The sequence below is a fragment of the Panthera pardus genome, unplaced genomic scaffold (genome assembly GCF_024362965.1).
Source record: "Panthera pardus isolate Hobbes unplaced genomic scaffold, ASM2436296v1 HiC_scaffold_6, whole genome shotgun sequence".
NCBI lineage: Eukaryota > Metazoa > Chordata > Mammalia > Carnivora > Felidae > Panthera > Panthera pardus.
Genome location: NW_026526991.1, coordinates 77,585,986 through 77,607,038, shown reverse-complemented (window position 1 = coordinate 77,607,038; position 21,053 = coordinate 77,585,986). Strand labels below are relative to the sequence as shown.

Sequence of the window (21,053 nt, the reverse complement as noted above, 5' to 3'; positions counted from 1 at the left end):
GCACGGAGCCCGATGTGGGGCTGAAACCCGCGAACCATGAGATCATGACCTGAGCCGAGCATGACGCCTAACCAACTGAGCCACCCAGCCACCCCAACTCATCTATGTTCTTATTTTTTCTACTAAATTTGTAGAATTCTTAGTTTACAATACAATACTTGTATTTTGAAATCAAGTTACTTTCATTTCTTTTTTTTGGGGGGGGGAATATTTTATTTTATTTATTTATTTTGTAATTTACATCCAAGTTAGTTAGCATATAGTACAATAACTATTTCAGGAATAGAATCCAGTGATTAATCCCCTATGAAGTTACTTTCATTTCTACTAGTTTTTGCTTTTTGTACATTACTATTTTATAATGAAAAAATTTAAATACATAAAATTAAAATAGAATGACATAAAATCCTTGCATCATAAATCTAGAATTTTAAAATTTATTATTTATCATATTGTGTCAAATATCTTTAAGACATAAAACATTTCAGATAAAATTAAAGCCTCCTTTGTACAGCTACATAGGTTTACTCTCTTTATTGCCCTTGGTAGAGGCAACCACAACCATGAAGTTTTTTTTTCTTTTTTTAAACAGCTTTTAAAACAGTTTCTGTCCGTGATTTTAGTATATTTTTACTACTAAAGTATATGTGTGTAAATAACAGAATATTGTTTTCTATAATTGTAAAATGTAGTATATTAAATTTCCTACCATGGCTGAATGTGTCAATTGTCTTTGTATGTGACAACATTCCTTTTAGTAAGACTTTGGTGTTAGTTGCAAATTCATGATCATTATTTCTTCTTGTAGAATATTCCTTTCCTCAGTAAGTAATTTCTCTATCCACATTAATGTTTTTCACATTAGATTGTATTCAGTCTAGTTTTAACGTTCTTCTACCATTTTTCTTTGGCTTCTTTGGCTAACAAGTTTACAAGATTCATCTGCATTGTTGCAGGTAGCTATAGTTGATGTAAAAAAAATTGTTTCTTAAAGTTTATTCATTTTTGAGACACAGAGAGAGACAGAGCATGAGCGGCGAAGGGGCAGAGAGAGGGAGACACAGAATCTCAAACAGGCTCCAGGCTCTGAGCTGTCAGCACAGAGCCCGACGTGGGGCTCGAACTCATGGACTGTGAGATCATGACCCGAGCTGAAGTTGGACGCTCAACTGACTGAGCCACCCAGGTGTCCCAAGTTGATTTTAATTTTGAGTTTGTTCAAGTCCATTTTCAATACTGTATAATATTCCATTGTTTGAACAATTTGTCTTTTCTATTGTCAGCGAACATTTGGGTGGTTTATAATTTACTATTATAAATTATATTCATATGAATGCTCTTGGACAGGTCTTTTGGTGCACGTGTGCCTGTTTTAATCAAGTATATGTCTACAAGTGGAATTGCTGGCTCATAGGGTATGCATATGTTTAGCTTCATGCCAAACAGTCTTCGGAAGTGATTGTACTGATTCCTATCTTCAATTGGTGAAAGTTCCTGGAATCCATATCTTTGTCAGCATGGCATTATCAGTCTTTTTAATTGTAGCCAATTTATGAATATATGGCAGCAATGCAATGTGACTTTAAATTGCAACCCCTTATTGGGGCGCCTGGGTGGCTCAGTTGGTTGAGCATCCAACTTTGGCTCAAGTCATGATCTCGCAGTCTGAGTTCGAGCCCTGTGTTGGGCTCTGTGCTGACAGCTCAAAGCCTGGGGTTTGCTTTGGATTCTGTGTCTCCCTCTCTCTCTGCCCCTCCCCTGCTCATGCTCTCTCTCTCTCTCTCTCGGTCAAAAATAAATAAAAAAACATTTAAAAAATTGCAACCCCTTATTATGAATTAATTTGAGCATGTTTTCATTTCTTTATTGTTCATTTGGATAGTCTCTTGTGGAGTATCTGTTCAAGTAGCCTGCCCAGTTTTCTTTAGGGTCTACATTTTACTTACCGACATGTAGGAGTTCCTCTTCTATTCTGGACATGAGCTTTCTGTTGGTTATATATGTGGCAATTATATTCTCCCATTCTGTGGACTGCCTTTTCACTCTCTTTCCCATGTCTTATGTTGAAGTATAGTCTAATGTTTTCTTTATGGCAAGTTTCTTTTGCATTCTGTTTATGAACTCTTTCACTGTCCTAAGTTCATGAAGCTAATCTGCTATGCTTTTTTCTAGGAAAAATTAACTAAATGTGTTGTTTTATCTTTCACTTAAAAAAATTTTTTTTAATTAAATAATCTCTGTGCCCAATGTGGGGCTTGAACTCACAACCCTGAGATCATGCTCTGCTGAGTGAGCCAGCCAGGCACCCCGGCTTTTCACTTTTTGACTTAAAAACTACCTGGAATTGAATTTTGCAGTTGTCAAGAACTATGCAGAGTCTGAGAATTTCTCCCACTTACAAGCTTGCAAGTTAGCCTACTACCATTTCATGAATGCTAGCAGAAGATAGATTCCCGAGTCAAAGAAGAAGGACTTTATTATACGTGACAAGAGCAGTAGTCAGAGCTTCACATTTATGCTGGCTCTTCATGCCCTCTAAGTCCTACCGTGTAATATAGGTAGGGCCCAGATGAATGCTTGAGAAAAACAACGAGCTTGGGTGATTCACAACTTTTATGGTAAACTGAAGCAAGTTTGCTTTTCTTTTTTGGAAGGAGACAGTATTTGCTGCAAAAACACATTTGAGAAATGCCCTAGGTAAAGAGTAGTCAAAGCCTTACATTCTTGGCATAACCAGTAGGTTCATGGCAGATTGCCTCTCCCAACATCCACCCGACATGTTCTTGGCTGAACTCAAATATTTATTTAAGTACACCACTCAGTCAGCTACTCTAATTTGACCAACAAAGGGAGAAACCAAATCTGTTCAATTTGTCTCTTAAAGCATTTAATTAAGGCTACTATCAATAGTATTCTAAATAGTGAGATAAGGCCAATCTGCAGTAATGACCTCAACAGTGCCCCCCAGAGTCCCAGACTCAGCTAACTGTGAATAAGTATGGAGGGGGGGAGGAGGACTAGTCAGTCTCATTTAGACAGACAGGATGTAGTCCAATATATCAGCTATTATGAAACATGAAAAGGAATTTAGATTGTTATTCAATCTGAGGATTCCTTAATGCCCTTTACCCATTTAGCCCATCCCCCCTCCCACGACCCCTCCAGCAACCTTCTGTTCTCTATATTTAAGAGTCTCTTATGTTTTGTCCCCCTCCCTGTTTTTTATTTTTTTATTTTTGCTTCCCTTCCCTTACGTCCATCTGTTTTGTATCTTAAAGTCCTCATATGAGTGAAGTCATATGATATTTGTCTTTCTCAGACTGACTAATTTCGCTTAGCATGATACCCTCTAGTTCCATCCACGTAGTTGCAAATGACAAGATCTCATTCTTTTTGATTGCTGAGTAATACTCCATGGTATATATATATATATATATATATACCACATCTTCTTTACCCATTCATCCATCGATGGACATTTGGGCTCTTTCCATATTTTGGCTATTGTCGATAGACCTGCTATAAACATTGGGGCACATGTGCCCCTTCAAAACAGCACACCTGTATCCCTTGGATAAATGCCTAGAAGTGAAATTGCTGGGTTGTAGGGTAGTTCTACTTTTAAGTTTTTGAGGAACCTCCATACTGTTTTCCAGAGTGGCTGCACCAGTTTGCCTTCCCACCAGCAATGCAAAAGAGATCCTCTTTCTTTGCATCCTCACCAATATCTGTTGTTCCCTGAGTTGTTAATGTTAGCCATTCTGACAGGTGTAAGGTGGTATCTCATTGTGGTTTTGATTTGTATTTCCCTGATGATGAGTGAGGTTGAGCATGTTTTCATGTGTCGGTTGGCCATCTGGATGTCTTCTTTGGAGAAGTGTCTATTCATGTCTTTTGCCCATTTCTTCACTGGATTATTTGTTTTTTGGGTGTTGAGTTGGATAAGTTCTTTATAGATTTTGGATACTGACCCTTTATTGGATATGTCGTTTGCAAATATCTTCTCCCATTCCGTTGTTTGCCTTTTAGTTTGTTGTTTTTGCTTATTGTTTCCTTTGCTGTCAGTTTTTTATTTTGATGAGGTCCCAATAGTTCATTTTTGCTTTTGTTTCCCTTGCTTCTGGAGACATGTTGAGTAAGAAGTTGGCCAAGATCAAAGAGGTTTTTGCTGGCTTTCTCCTTGAGGATTTTGATGGCTTCCTGTCTTACATTTAGGTCTTTCATCCATTTTGAGTTTATTTTTGTGTATGGTGTGAGAAAGTAGTCCAGGTTCATTCTTCTGCATGTCACTGTCCGGTTTTCCCAGCACCACTTGAAGAGACTGTCTTATTCCATTGGATATTCTTTCCTGCTTTGTCAAAGATTAGTTGGCCATATGTTTGTGGGTCCATTTCTGGGTTCTCTATTCTGTTCCATTGACCTGAGTGTCTATTTTTGTGCCAATACCATACTGCCTTGATGATTACAGCTTTGCAATACAATGTGAAGTCTGGGATTGTGATGCCTCCAGCTTTGGTTTTCTTTTTCAAGATTGCTTTGGCTATTTGGGGTCTTTTCTGGTTCCATACAAACTTTAGGATTGTTTGTTCTACCTCTGTGAAGAATGCTGGTGTTATTTTGCTGGGAATGCTTGTTTTTTTTTTTTTTTAAGATTTTATTTTTAAGTAATCTCTACACCATCGTGGGTAGAGAATTTACAGTCCCAAGATTGAGAGTCCTGTGCCCTACTGAATGAGCTAGGCATCCCCACATTTTGTTTATTGATTCATTGGTGATGGACATTTAGTTGTTTCCACTTTTTGGCTATTGTGAATACTGCTACTATGAATATATGTGTATAAGTATTTGTTTGAGTACCTAGTTTCAGTACTATTAGGTATATACCTAGGAGTGGAAGCTGGGTAATATGGTAATTCTATGTTTAACTTCTTGAGGAACTGCCAAGTAGTTTTCTCCTTTACTCCTTAATATGACTTCCCTTAGTTCTTTGAACACATTTATAATACTTTCTCTGAAGCCCTCGCTAAGTCCAACACCTGGGTCCTCTCAAAGGCAGTTTCTTTTGCCTATTTTTTTTCTCTGTGTATGGGTCACAGTTTCTGTTTCTTTGTCTTGCAGTTGTTTTTTTTTTTTCAAAAACAGCATAGTCTAGATACTATAATACAGTAACTCTGGATATTGATGCCACAGATTTGTGATTATTTACTTGTTTGTTTAGTGACATGACTGGACTAAGGCTATTTTCCTGACTGTATGCAACCTCTGATTTGCTCCTTAGTGGGCACGACTTGGACGTAAGCATTGTTACCCTGGGATGTCAGCGGTTGTAGTAGGGGTCTCTTTGACTATCTCTTTCTCTGATTATTTTGTTAAGTCTGTATTAGTATCACACCCGCTGTCAGCCTTCACTCATTACAGATCGATTGCTCTAATGTTTTCAACAATGCGTGGGGTATAAATTGCTCCATAATGTCATCCAATTCATTTTGGACTCCTTTGTAGGATTAGTTTCAGAGGTCAGTGTTTAAGGCTTGTTCTGACCCCAGGAAGGCTCTTGTTATATGTTCCTTTCCCCGGTTCTCTCTGGTAAACTTCCTGGCCTATGGTTTAGCTTGCATCTCACATGAAGCTCTCAGGCTCTTTGTAATTACTTTTATTTAAACTCCCCCCACCCTCTGTTTCAAGTAAAGTCATTTTCTTGACAGCTTTGGAGTTCTGTGTTTTGCAGTCTGTCTTTCTTCCTGGGAAAAATCTTTAAGCCAGAATTTCAGAACTGGGAACAAGGATGATGATATGCTTTCCTCTGAGTGAAACCCCTACTTTAGGAGCAGGGTGCTGGGAAGTAGCTTCTGGTCTTCCTGGCTTGTCTCATTTAGGATGGAACCTCCACCCACAAATGAGCTGCCCGATAAGTGGGGGCTAGGTGGAGGTAGCAATCCCCCAATCACTGACCAAACTCACCCATAATTTAGCCTGTGCACAAGTATCTGGGGTGGAGTGTGATGATAAATGCTGGCATCCTGTCCTTCCCAGGAAAACACTGAGGCCTCTGAGTAGGAGCTGGGGGGAGAGGTAACCCCATCACCTTGGCCATACCCACCTGGAGTGGAGTTATAGTTCCAATGCCAGACTCTTGTTCTTACTGAGTTTTAAAAGATTATCTTGAATGAATGTTTCTTCATTTGCTGTATACCCTTAGGAAGCTGTCTGGAGACTTGAGGCAGTTGTTTTTATAATTTTCAACTTTTATGCTTATTTTACTGGGGGACATATTCTTGGAGCTTCTCATGCTGCCTTTTGTAAGTCTTCCAAATATCATCAATGTTCACATCCATTTAACAAATACCTGTATGCCATTAATAAGAAATATGGTGACTCCTTTTCTTTTAAAAATGTACTTGGGTTCTTTTAAAATAAACTGTTCACTTTAAGTTTGCTTACTTTTCAGTAAAAGTTCTTTCTATCTCCATTAATTCTACAACAATTCTTGGAAAGAAATGGTGTGTGTGTGTGCAAGAGAGAGAGAGAGAGAGAGAGAGAGAGACATTCATGTATTTTTAAAAATATATAAATTTGCTAAATTGTGTTAAAAATTGAGGTGAGAGATAGTTTTCCTACTTGTGGCTGGTGTTCACAGTTCAATCTTTCATACTTCCATAGGTATGCCATGAATGTAAGGTCCCAACCGCTCTTTATTTGGAGCATTTCTCAAGTGGGTTGTGTTTGCAGCAAACTAAACTGAGAGATGAGGTATCATCTCCCTCCAACCCAAAGGAAAGCTTGCTTACTGCTTGTTACAAAATTGTATCACACAATTGTTTTTGTGTGATACAAAAAACACTCAGTGTTTTTCTTCCTGTAATACACCCACTGTGCAGGTATCCATCTGAGACCTCTGTGTCATCCTCATGGGATTAGGGGGAGAAGGGTAACTGAGGCAAACTGCTTGTGCTGCTTGCTGTGCTGTAACACAGTCCTTTGTCTCTAGCCCAGAAATCGTAGGTCTTCTGCCAGTATCCACGAAACAGTAATAGTCTAATCAAGTAAAATCAAATCCTAGATCTAACAATATTGTGATGAGAATTGGATACTGATGGAAACATAGTTTTATGGAAGAGGAAGAAGAAAGGTTCTGTGGGCCTGGTCTGGAGATATGAGAAGACTCCTTGCGATCTGGTAGCAAATGTTCTCCCCATTTACAGCAATCTGTGCTGTCACCCAAAATAATATTTTTAAAAAATTGTTGCTTTCTCCACCTCCAGCCAAAGCAATTTTATGATCCACCTGAGGCAAGCAGCAGCTGTAGCTGTCAATTTGATCTGCTGCTGGGTTTCTTATCTCTGTCCATGTGCAGTAACAGAAAAATGTCTGTGGATATGGGTGGCCCTGAACTTCTGTGTATTATAAGGAAGGTTGCAGTTACTCAGTGACACTGCCCAGATGGCAGAAGCAAAACAATGTCATAGTGATCCAAATCGAGTTTAACAATAAATCCAGACTAGAGTGACCTGTGTCTCTTTGGTTTATATGGTTGTATGTAGAGAAGAAAAGGCCATGGAATATCCCTCAGTTGGGTTGAGGGTTTCTTTTTGGCCCATCTACTATCCCGATAATTACTGACCATATCACTAAAGATTAACAGGTAAGCTTCAATTTCCTTGTGCAGGTCATAATGGATACTATCCTGGGCTTATACTACCTCTTGCCTAAGACCTACCGGTTTCTCTTGGGATTTATTCACAGCTGAGTCTGGGCTCCTGGGAACACAGTTGAGGTCAATATTGCAGGTTGACCTCACCCTGCTTCTTGGAGCTCTATTAATAGCCTCAGTTAAATGTTGTATTTTACAAACTCATTACATTTGGTCCTAGCCTCTGCTAATCAAATTAATCAGTGTGGCTGAAAAAGTATCATACTCATGTGATTAATTTGTCAGAAGCCAAGATGGTAGGACCAAAAAGTGGAATGTTAGGAAAGGCAGTTCTTTATGGGTTTTTCATCATCTTACCAGTCTTGCTGGGAATGACAAGAATACACAGCCCTGATATGCTTTATCCGGGCCATTCACAGAGTTGTATTTATAATAAGCAGCCCTGTGCCATAAAGTAATGTCTCCTTCCAGGACAAAGAGGTTGCTTACTGCTTACTATACATTGGCAGAGTCCCTAAATTCAGTGTTTCTTTTCTGTAATGCAACTCGTTGCTTGAGTAGACATTCATCTGGGCTGTGTTTCTCTCCTGGAATGCAACCCATTGTTTGTGTTGGCATCCATCTGAGCCCTTCGTGTTGCATCTGTGCGTCTTGGAGGTCAAGAGGAAGTGACATAAACATGCGAATGCTCATGTTGCTTGCTGTGCAATGAATAATAAAGTCCTTTGTGCCTTTGACCCAGGAGACTTTGTTCTTCTACCAGTATCCACGAAACAAGACCAGGCTAAAAATGTATTTGTTTATATATGACAGGTAAAATCAAATTCTACACTGACAGTCACTCCTCTTATATTTTCCTTTATGCAGATTTCAGCTATATTTTAAATGTTTACTTTTTTCCATGGTGCCATCTTTTTTGCTCCCCCATGTCTCTTCCTCAGTCTTTGTCACCTTGGCCTTTAGGGTCCTCTTCTCTGAGCTTAGCTGTGCAGCCTGTGCCATGTATTCCCCACAGTAAACGGTTTACTCTTTCTGCTCCAGTTCCCTCCGGCAGCAACATAAGGGAGTTGGGACAGAAACAATTTAGTATTTTGAAAAATGCTGCTATGAGAATTACTAAATGGCTCACAAAAACTATCTAAAAGTCTGTTGGTCAAACAAAGAAACTTTATTAAATTTACTGCAGCAAGGGTTTAACAGGGTTTGGGTAATGTCTCAATAGGGGAAAGCTATGTTAGAGTACACTTGGGATTCTCCCTCCAAGATGGGGAACGGGTTAGGATGAGACAAAATTTGTAACATAATAGTATAAGACTGATGGACACGACACAGGGTCTCAAAGTAAGCCCTGATGAAACAATATATCCTGATAAATATAATCTTTGCTCTAACGATCAAAATGTTTGCCCTAATAACCAAACATTTGTTTAGATAAACTGATTGCAAAAATTTCCTGGAGCAAAAAGTTATATTGACATTAAGCGATCTCAGTTCTCAGTCCCAACAGTTGACATAGGTGGTCTAAGTTCTCAAGACAAAATGAAAACTGGCCAGCTAAAACTTAACAAAATCCTTAAAAGTTATAGACAAAAAGGGGGGGGGGCGGTGGATAGATCTCTCATTCAATATGAATTGCTCTAAATTTTATACTTAAAAGAAACTTATTAATATAACCATCAGTTATATGGTGAAGTAATGTAACAAAGAAATGATTTTTGGCAAAATGGTCTACTGATATGAGTGTTGCACAAAATTTGGTCCTTAGCCTTTTCTTCTCCCCATATTCTCTCTCATAAATTTAATATGGCTTCATCTACCATTTATTAGAAATTTAGTCCTAATATTTCAGTCTGCTTGTTTGATATTTCTACTGGATATTTGGATTCATTTTTCTCATAAGATACCTACTTCTCCACAGTTATCTAATGATATCACGATTCTCCTGGTCAAGAAAGCTGAAAACTTTAGAGTAATTTTTGCTTTTTCTTTTTTCTTGGTCCTTCTATTCAAAATTATTCACCACTTCCCAGATCCAAAGGATTCTCTAAGGCAGTGCTGTTCAAAATGCTAGTCAGTGAGATTAGGAGCTCATGCAAGGATGTAACCAAGCAGTTTCCTTCATGGAGAAGTCCCATCCTCTGGACAAACAGTGCACTTAGTAAAAGGGTTGATTGCTATTCTGGATCAAGCTCCTTACCTCGTTACAATCCAGAAATAGCTTACTGCTGACCAAGTGCCAGCCTGAACATACCTTGTCCCAAAAGGATTTGCAAATATGATTCTCAAGGCATATATGGACCCTTACATGGGGGACAACACCCTAGTATGACAGTGAAGGTCATGTGGTCATCTTTTTACTTTACTTCCAAGTTCTAGATGATTTTTCTTTTTGTATTTTATATTTAGAGAGAAAGAGAGAGAGGTGGGGACAGAGGATCTGAGGCGGGCTCTGTGCTGACAGCTGAGAGCCTGATGCAGGGCGTGAACTCACAAACCGTGAGATCATGACCTGAGGTGAAGTCGGACATTCAACCAACTGAGCCACCCAGGTGCCCCTAGATAGTTTTTCTTACCATGTTTTATTGTTTCCTCTTTGCTCACTAAGCACTACATTTTAAAGCTCCATCCATTTGAATATATATCATCTATTCTTCACTTTCCTAACAGCTGCATAATACTTGAAGGCACCTCTCCCAGCAATGGACATTCCAATTCTCCACAATGGAATTCTGCAATGAACATCTTCATACATGTCTCCTAGTTTGGGCACTCCTTACCTCTTTCCAAGATTTTGCAACAGTTTCCTAATTGTCTCTTTATTCCCAACTTCTCCCTAATGCAAATCTCTCTTTACACCCACTACAGTTACAAAACCTTTTATAGACCCCTACTGCTACAAAATTAAACAGTCTAATATAATATCATTTTGATCCCCAAAGTTCCACTTCTAATTATCAGCTTTATGTCTTACTGCTCTGCTATTCACATTGTATTCTCTAGCCAAATTGAAATACTACTGTCTGGTCTTCTCACATATTTCTAACTCCTGCTTGTCAAGCCTTTGCCCTTATTATTCCACTCCTTAGATGTTTTTCCTCCCATTTGCAAATGTCAGATGCTACCAACCTTCAAATACAACCCTCTTTACAAAGCCTTCTCCTAGTCTTGTATATTCTTCTCATCAGAAATTTCAAAATACTTTGTCAATCTCTCTTTTGTGCTATTATTCTACCAATATTATAGTTATTTATATACTTGCCTTATGCTTGCCCCATAAAACTGTACCTCCTTTATGCTAGATATTTGTCATAATCATCAGCATAGTGTTTCATATGCTAAATACATGCTTAACTGAATATTGAACAACTCCTAAAAATAAGGAACTGTGGCTGTGAATAGATAAAAGACTTGATTCTGGCCACAGAAGTTCAGAGGATCATTTATATGGATGCCTCAGGGAATCTTCAATACAAAGGCAGGAATTAAAAGACAGGAAGATAGCTAGGCTTTCATCTGTCTTCGTAACTTGCACTCTTAACTATTTCTCTGTCTTTACTGACAGAAACAAAATCTTATTTGGATCAGGTATAAAGTTAAAGCCAAGAATGAAAGCAAAATACTTTTCTCAGGACTCTACACAAGCCTGAGTTATACAAAGGAGAGTCAACAGATTTCTCTTTTACAAAAAGTGACTGTGAGGGGTGCTTGTGTGGCTTAGCTGGTTAAGCGTCCAACTTCAGCTGAAATCATGATCTCATGGTTTGTGAGTTTGGGTCCTGTGTTGGACTCTGTGCTGACAGCTCAGAGCCTGGAGCCTGCTTTGGATTCTGTGTCTCCTTCTCTGTCTGCCCCTCCCCCTCTCGTGTTCTGTCTCTCTCAAAAATAAATAAACATTTAAAAAAACATTTAAAAAAAGTGACTGTGGATTGAGGGACAGAAGTTTATGAGATGTAATGTAAATATCAATTCAAAAGCATTGATTTCAAAAGCATTCAGCAGATAAAGATAATTGTTCTCCTCAGCCTTAATTTTTACATGGCAATTTTTTTATGTAATATTAACAGACTGAAAACTCCCAGAGAGAAATAATTGCTATTGTAACTACAACTTCCAGCATATATTTCAGTGAAATAATTAATAACAATAAATAACACTTAGTAGTGTTTACTACTTGCTAGGGTTAAAATAACATGCAGACCAGGCTCAAAAATTCTTCAAGCAGACAAAACCAGTCAGGTCATATAAGTGAAACTTAATCCAGCTTATATCATGAATGTAAGAGAAACTTAACCTAGGTTATTTCTTGTAAATGTCTCTGATAATCATAAATAAATCACCTTTCTAAAATGGTATAAAGAATCACTTTTAACCAATCCCCTGCTATATGTAAACTCTCATTTTTAAAAATTTTAATTCCAGTATACATAACATACAGTGTAATATTAGCTTCAAGTGTATAATATAATGATTCAATAATTCTATGCATTGCTCAGTGCTCATCATGTTAAGTGCACTCTTTAATCTCCATTACCTATTTCACCCATCTCTACACCCACCTCCCTTCTGGTAATCATCAGTTTGTTCTCTATAGTTAAGAGTCTGATACTTGGTTTGTCTCTCCTTCTCTCTCTCTCTCTTATTTTGCTTGTTTTGTTTATTAAATTACACGTGAGTGAAATGATACGTTATTTGTCTTTCTCTGACTTCTTTCACTAAGTATTATATTTTCTAGCTTCACTCATGTTGTTGCAAATGGCAAGATTTCATTCATTTTTATGGCTGAATAATATTCCAGTGTGTGTGTGTGTGTGTGTGTGTGTGTGTGTGTGTGTGTATGTGCGCGCGCGTATCACATCTTCTTTGTCTATTCACCTCTCAATAGACACTTGGGTTGCTTCTATAATTTGGCTATTGTAAATAGTACTGCAATAAACATAGGGGTGTATATATCTTTTTGAATTAGCGTTTTCGTATTCTTCAGGGAAATACTCAGTAGTGAAATTATTGGATCATCCAGCAATCCTGCTTTTAATTTTTTGAAAAACCTCCATACTGTGTAAACTCCCCTTGTAATAACCAATCATTGTAAAGATTAAACAACTTCCTCATTCTCACTTTATGAGCCATCCTATGACCACATCTCGAGATTCTAACCATTTTTGGTTTTAAGTCTCCCTGTTCACTAACAGTTTGTTTCTCACTCTGTAAAACATTCATATCAACTAAAAATCTCTGAATTTTCTTTTGAAAGTTTTTGGTGTCAAAAGTGGGATCCAAAGATGAGTCCTGATGAGCTCCAAGGCCAGTGAGTAACTAGGTGCCAGCATCCATGGAGCCCAATGCACAATGCTTTCTTACCAACCATGGGATTCCAGGGCAAATCTTCCTCAGATCTAAACTCCATTCCCTTTGTGTTGACTCCTCTGATTTTACCGAGCAATGCTTGTTGAAGCTTTTCAGTAAGTGATGATATTCTGTTCAAAAGAGGGGGGAATGTGTGATTCCCTCTACTTTGGAATAACTGTTGAAAAACAGGAGCCCTGATAATTAAGTTTTCTTAGGGAATCTAAGGCAAAGATGGGTTCCATCTGGTCCAAAGCTCAGATCAGGATCTTATACCTTTTTAGAAAAATGGGTAAACTTTATGAAGAATAATTGGAACTGCAGTGACCATTTTGGGAAAATCTTTAATTTAGATAAAATAGCCCACCTTAGGGGCATCTTTAAAAAAAGAGGATCCCAAATTTCTTAAAGGCAATAAATGCATTCATTGGTTGGTATGTCAAAGCTTCTAAAAGACAAAATCATTCCAAAAATAGCTTCTCTAGAGAATTCTTACAGCAAATGAAAAATGTGTGGTAAAAGCTTACGTCATTGTAGCAAATAACCTTATCCCATCAGCCAGAAACACAATTTGGGTCCAACTATTCTTTTGAGTTTTGTATTGTTGTACCTGACATACAGCTAAAATTTTTAAATGAAAGCTACAAGATCTGTTTACAACTGTCTGTATACTAATGTATATGTATGTATATATGTATGTATGTTATGTATATGTGATTTCAAAAAGAGCTCTATTTAATTAAGGTTAAAGAAAAATAAGTACTTATATAAGTTTAAGGATTCTTAAAACTCTCAGAAATATAAACTAACTGAAATGCTTTTCAAGTTCATATGATCTGGAGAATCTTGAATTATAAAAGCTTCAGAAATAGTTTAGGGGTGCCTGGGTGGCTCAGTTGGTTAGGCGTCTGACTCTTGGTTTCAGCTCAGGTCATGATCTCACAGTTTGTAGGATCAAGCCCCACATTGGGTCTGCACTGATAGCGTAGAGCCTCCTTGGAATTCTCTCCCCCCTACTCTCTGCCCCTCCCCCCTCTCTTTCTCTCAAAATAAATAAAGTTAAAAAAAAAAGAAATGATTTAAATGTATTGGTTTAATAAAAATAGGCATGTCTTCACAGTAGTCAACATTAAACACAATGCAAATATACAATCTTTTCTACCTGAGTTTACTAGTCAAATACGCTGGTGCTATCTCTGTATAAAGTTTGTAAGCAAGGGGTGCCTGGGTGGCTCAGTTGGTTAAGGGTTTGACTCTTGATTTCGGCTCAGGTCAAGATTTCATGGTTTGTGGGTTCAAGCCCCACGTTGGGCTCTGGGCTGAGAGTGAGGAGCCTGCTTGGGATTGTCTCTCTTTCCCTCTCTCTCTGTCCCTTCCTTGCTCTCTCTCTCTCTCAAAGTAAATAAACAAACTTTAAAATAGTTTTAAATTTGTAAGCAAGAAAAACTTAAGATGCTAGTTAAGTGTTTAATGTTTAATACAAATATAATTATTAAAAACAAATTAAGTAGATTACATTAGATGATGGGTATTTGTTAAATATGTAGATCATTCAATAACAAGCTAATATACTGAAATATTAATTGCTAAACATATGTTTAAGTTTATTTACTTTTGGCTGCTTAATTTTTATGAGACAAAATATATTTGGAACTATTTTAATGTGGCCTTTTGCTGCATTAAAAAAATGTACTATGAAGAAGCACATGTCTCTAAAAAGTATATTTTTTTATAATTAAATATTGATAAATTTGCTAATCTACTACAGGATGCTGATATACGCCAGACAGTTCACAACTGCCTGTCCTAGTTTTCACTGGAAAATAAAGATTAATAATGGTTAAAACTTATAATCCATATATAAAAATAAGCCTCCTAAAAACAAGAGTGAAAGAAAACAACTTTGTATACAAAGTATGAGAGGAGAATGGGATGTGTTTTTTATAAGAGTAAGCAAAGAATATAGGATGTGTTTTTATTAGGAAAAAAAGTAATTTTGTCTTCAAGTAAAATGAGAAAGAAAAAAGGAATAAAACAAAAATCTAAATGAATACAGAAAGTTGCAAAAAGCTTGTGAAGAAATTTCATGTTGCATGGTCAAAGTTAGCTAAAATTCAATGGATTTATTTACAAAGATTTCCAAAACTGAGCTGAATAATATACTGACACAAAACCACAGTTTAATTTTCTCTGTTAGAAGAACAAATTTTCTTAGGTTGTTAGTCTGCTCCTAATAAGGGATTATGAAAGGTTTTTCTTTACCTTTGTGTATTTTGTCTAGGAAACAAAGATTCTGTGTCTTATTAAAGTAATTTCCTGTGTTTCATTTGGTCTTTATCAGGTTTTTGATTGCTTAGGAAAACAGTCTTTTCAATATTAAAAGAGCTAAGGTACTTTTTTAAAACTATGTACTTTCTATATTTGCTTTTGAAATCTTTTTGTCACTTTGGTTGAATAGATAACTAAGTATTATTTCACAATGACTTGTGATCCTATTTAATCAAGTGTTTTAAACCTTTTGGCATTTTTTACAAACTTCGCAAAATCAAATTCTAAATTAAGTCTTTTTGACTTTGAGCTAACTTTCAGGGTTCCTAAAGATCTTGAAGTTTTTTTTCTCTTCTTATAAAAAGGGAGACATTAAACTATAGGCTTTTTAAATGTGAAATTGCATGGAAAACATTATCAAGTAAAGCAGATGCTTAACCTTCTTAGGTTGTATTTGTATGGATACATGTTATTAATATAAGTGTTCCAGAAATTGCATGAAATTCCTAGGAATCTGATATGCCCTGATATAATGTTATCAGTCATAGTTCTAATCATTTTTAAATGTTGTATACCACAAAAATAGCCAAACTTAGCAGTCAATCATATCATTTTTTTTTTTGTAGTGAGCTGTAACAAAGGCTATTTTTATCTTTTGTCATTTAGAAACAGCTATTATTATACACTGAATCATCTATGAAAGCATTTATAACCAACTGCAGGCCAAAATGCTTTGTCTTCAAGGAAATTCATGGAAAAGACCCTGACAAATACTCTAGAATACAAGTTTCTGATAATTTTAAGATCATACCACTTAACTGGGTAAGAATTTCTAGCATGCTAATGGAGAAACTGATTGATTCATAAAACTGCTAATCCAAGAGCAAGAAAAGAATAATTGATTACATGGGACTAAACCAACTAATAGAGATGATTATCATTTTTATGACATTGTTTGAAGCATTACTGGTTCTTTAATGTTTTGCTTTCCAAATTTAAAGAACCCCCTTTCTGTTTTCTTTTAAACTACTATATAACTGGGGAGCCTGGGTGGCTCAGGTGGTTGAGCATCTGATTCCTGATTTTGGCTCAGGTCATGATCCCAGGGTCTTGGGAGGGAGCCTTGTGTCAGGCTCTTTGCTGAGCATGGAACCTGACTAAGATTCTCTCTCTCTCTCTTTTCCTCTACCTCTCTCAAATGAAAAAAAAAAAAAAAAGTAATAAAAATAAAATAAAATAAAATAATAAAATAAAATAAAATAAAATAAAATGAAATGAAATAAAATAATAAAATAAAGTAAATAAAATAAAATAATAAAATAAAACAAAATAAAATAAAATAAAATAAAAACTATATAACATAACAATGTGGTAAACTTTTGAGAACAAAAATTAAACATTTATCTTGTTCTCTCTACCTGATCCCTTCAGAGTTAAGACAAAATAACTCTTATTGAGTATTCTTACTTTCATGGCAGTGTAGGTATTAGGACAAACTCAATCAGAATTTGCTCTCTTTGTAACAGAACACAATTGGACAACCCATTGGCTTGACTTCTTGGCCTAAAGGGGTGTTTAAAGATCTAATATGAGATTTCTTATTACCAGACAGTTTTTAAGAAACTAACATTGGATTTGTGGAGCAAACAAAGACCCTTGGATTACCAAAGCTTGGACTTGAATATCATTTTTGAAAATGTGCATAAAGTAACTATTCTGCTGCACTTATATAAATAATGAGCTGAATTTAATGGGACCAGATTCATTTTACAAATAAATTGGTCTTATTATGATTATCTTTGGTGAAAACAAAGTGGCTATAGAGAGAAAAATTATGTTTCAATAGAAAACTATAGTGTACCTGTTATTATATTCTAGTCCTGTTCATTATCTTTGAGGCTTTGTTATCTTTCTATAAACTGGACTGGATCCTGAATTCTTCTAGTTCCCTCCAACATCTGGCTACAACTTTCCAACCTAACTTTTCCAATTTTCTCTTACCCTTCTAACTTGGAATAAAAACTAAAACTACCCTTTTCCTCAAGTCCTACAACCTAAAGTCAGACAACTTGATATAAACTTCAGAGAAATCACCACAACAGATCATGTACAGACAACCTTCCTGCCTACTTCTATTTCAGGCCACTCAAGAGAGTTCACCAAAATACTCAATGATGTCATCAAAATCATTCAAACTGTAAACCAGGAAAATCCAACAGATAGAAATTTCCTCCTGACTCCATTATCTAAAGACGTTTTGAAAAAAATGAAAATAAAACAAAATAAAATAAAGATGTTTTGAGCTCAAATCTAGAAATTTTCTTGACTGGTTGCTCTCCAGATTCAGAAACTGAGTTTGTAATTTGCTCCAAGTGTTAATTTGTATCTTTTTTTAGTTTCCATAGAAATGCCTAATTGCTCACACCATACAGAGGCGTAACTTAGATGGAAGCGCACCTATAACACTCCTGAAATAAGACATCCTCATGTTTATCTTTGGTGATCATAACATGATTCAATAGGGCAAGGCACTAATGCAATATTAAGAAATGTACTTTCCACCAGATTTTAAAATGTGATCCATTCCAAAAGAAAACATTCCTAGAGACTTAGTTTATTGGAAAGGATACTCACAAAAGACTATAGTTAAATCTCTTCAGGAGAGATCTTATCTTCTGCAAAATCCCTACCATTACAGCAAGAATCTGTAAACTCTTGCACAGCCATAGACACCCTAACCACTTAACAAGGAGATGCATATGCTGTAACTGGTTAAAAAAAAAAAAAAAGGTTCCATGGATTAAAAAAATTTTTTTTAAGTAGGCTTCGTGCCTACTGTGGAGCCCAACACAGGACTCCAACTCACAACCCCAAGATCAAGACCTGACTTGAGATCAAGAGTCGGACACTTAACTGATTGAGCTATCCAGGTGCCCCGTTTCCACGTTAATAAATTAGGAATTATTACCCCTAATTTAAAAGATCTTAAAGATCCGATGTCAATCTTTCATCAGATAGGTGATGCTTCTTCCACTGATTTACTTAGTTGGTTAAACCTTGGCTCCTGGGAATCTCTCCCAAAATTTTTGAATTTCCATCTCATAGTCATCATATTAACATCCCTAGCTGTAGCAGCGCTGACAACACTGACTCCATCTTTGGCCCTCCATCTTGTTTCTGCTCTTGCAATGACCTCCCTTGGAGCTGTAAGTTCCAAGCCCCTTGGAGGTTAAAGTATGCCCTGACTGGAATGCAGAAAGGCTTGCTCTGATCTTCTCTAAAGTGGTGCACAGAAGGTACCACTTTAGATAACTAGTAGAGATGACTGATGCACAAAAGGCACCACTTTAGATAACCAGGAGAGATGACCGCGAATAGATGGCGCCACTTTAGATAACTACACTTTGCACCATAATGCCCTTTGCTCTATGAAAGCTGTAAGTTAAGGTTTGGACTGGGTGGAGAATAGCTGCGTAATGGGACCGAGGTCCACACAGAGTCAAGACACTCAGGCTTTTCTTTCCAGGGAGCAACTTTATTCATTGTGCCGGCATGGGCTCAATGGGTTTGTACCTGAGAAACTGAGCACCGAGCACAGCGGGGGGGGTAGCCTTTTAGGCAATTTCTACTTCTTTGTCTCCCATAAATGGTAACATAGACATACAGACTGATTGGGCGGTCTAAGTTACAAAGTCGTGAGGAATGTCACGTACACACACATAGCCAGGTTGCCTTCCCTTGAGGTTTTCACCACATTCCTTAGGGAGGGGCTCTACCACAGGATCATCTATCCACTGGCTCCCCTTTGTCAGTAGGTCACCCTGAATAAAAGTCTGTGTAAACAGTAATGGAGAGGCTGGCTTCATTTTTCTGCTTCCAAGTGCCTGCTCAGTCTGGAGGATACTTTACTGTCCCTCCCCCACCTTTAAACACTAGTGCACTGTATCCTCTCAAGAGTTTTAAATGCCTTTCGGCAGCCACTCACACACCAAATGATAGCCATCAGGATTACACAACTCAAAGAACTCAACGGTCCCACTGCCCATGTCTTCAATGACCATGCAACTGTTGGTAATGGCAACTACATGACCATAGAGCCCAATGACTACATCAATGGGTATACAGTATATTGGGTATACATCAATGGGTATACAGTAACAGTATATCGGCTCACACTTTCAGCTTTCTGAGGGAATGACCCCAAGGGGATAATTTTTAAAATAAAATAAAATGGAGACCATGCTTGAAAATCCCCTAAGCAGACCCAACCAGTTAGGTCACATAAGTGAAGCTAAATCTGGTTTATTTCACGAACAAAGTGAAACTTAGCAGGTTATTTCTTGTAAATCCCTCTGATAATCATAAACAAAGTTTATTTAAAAAAAATTTTTTTTAAACATTTATTTTTGAGAAACAGAGTGAGACAAAGTGTGAGCAGGGGAGGGGCAGAGAGAGAAGGAGACCCAGAATCTGAAGCAGGCTCCAGGCTCTGAGCAAGCGGTCAGCACAGATCAAGATGCAGGGCTGGAACCCACCAACTGTGAGATCACGACCTGAGCCGAAGTCGGGAGGCTCAACCGATTGAGCCACCCAGGCGCCCCAATCATAAACAAAGTTTAAATCATCTCCCTAAAATAGTGTAAGACGACCACTTTTAACCAATCCCTTGAGGTTTTTTTAAATTGTAGTAACCAACCATTTTAATAACCAATCACTGCGAAGGATAAACAATATAGTCATTCTCAGTGTATAAGTCATTCTGCAACGACATGCCTCTGAGATTCTTGTTTCTCCCTCACTAAAAGATTTTTATCAAGTAAAGTTCTTTGAAATTTCTTTTGACACTAGGCATCCTTCAAAGGACTTTACATCCGTTAAATTTATTCCTTACTGCAATTCTATGAGATACGTACTGTTGTTACACTAATTCGATAAATCAAGAACTCAGGCACAGAGGTTAAGTTACTCTCCGTGGTCACGCAGCTGGTGAACGGCAGACTGGGCGCTGAACCCAGCAATCGCGGTCAAGCAATCACGGAGCCGTGCTGCCTCAAAGAATCAATATCTATCCCAGTTACAGGAACTGGGGGAACTCTGCCGAAGGCTTTTGAGAACCACATGTAGTGTTTTTGTTGTTATTGTTCTACCAAGGCTTTCAGCTCTCCTCAGAAACAGGTCACTGCCAGCAACTACCAGAGCATCGAGGGTCAAGGCTGACAGAGTTCGGACCACCACCCATCTGGCGGCGCCCGGGGCGGAGGACAGAGGGGCAAGCCTCCCAGCAGCACACTTGGCACAACTGTCATCTACGAGGAGATGACAAGTCAGGAACCCAGCAACAGAAACACCAGCGAGCCCTCTTCAGAGGTCCAGAGGTGGAAAGCGGGCGGGGAGGGAGAGCGAGCACAGGGCGGGGCGAAGGGGAGGCGGGGACCGGGTGAACTCACAGATCCAGGAGCTGACTGACCCGCCGCGAGCTAGGCATCGCGGCCGACCAGGGAAGCCTCTTCCGTGGTCCCGGGGCCGCCCAAACGCAGCCAGAGACCGTCCGTCAACTCCTGCCACCCGCGCGACGCGTAGGCCCTCGTGACGTCACACGGCTTCTTCCGGTGACCAGGACGCAGCCACCCTCGGGACTACAGAGGGAAAGAAGAGAAGTGGCTGGAGGTGATAAAATGTAGAGTAGCCCTAAACTCGGTGAGGCACGACGGGAGTTGTAGTTCTTCCACCTCGCGGGCTCCGTTTCCGGGCGGTTTCCCAGTAGTTTTAGCCCTGCGTGCAGCCTGGCCTA

General features: G+C 38.0%; 1 protein-coding gene across 2 annotated transcripts in view; it reads right to left on the bottom strand.

Annotated features, from left to right (window-relative positions):
* The window catches only part of AMN1 (antagonist of mitotic exit network 1 homolog), a 57,098-nt gene extending 36,161 nt beyond the window's left edge, over window positions 1-20,937 (bottom strand). Inside the window, exons 1-2 of one of the 2 annotated variants that reach the window (XM_053895997.1) lie at window positions 20,710-20,937; window positions 8,545-8,696 (exon numbers count right to left, since the gene is read on the bottom strand). In XM_053895997.1, the coding sequence (XP_053751972.1) occupies window positions 8,545-8,579 (35 nt within the window). In that variant the 5' untranslated portion in view covers window positions 8,580-8,696; window positions 20,710-20,937. The remainder of the gene's footprint in view (window positions 1-8,544; window positions 8,697-20,709) is intronic. The other variant, XM_019452395.2, reaches the window with a different exon arrangement.
* Window positions 20,938-21,053: the final 116 nt, after the last annotated feature.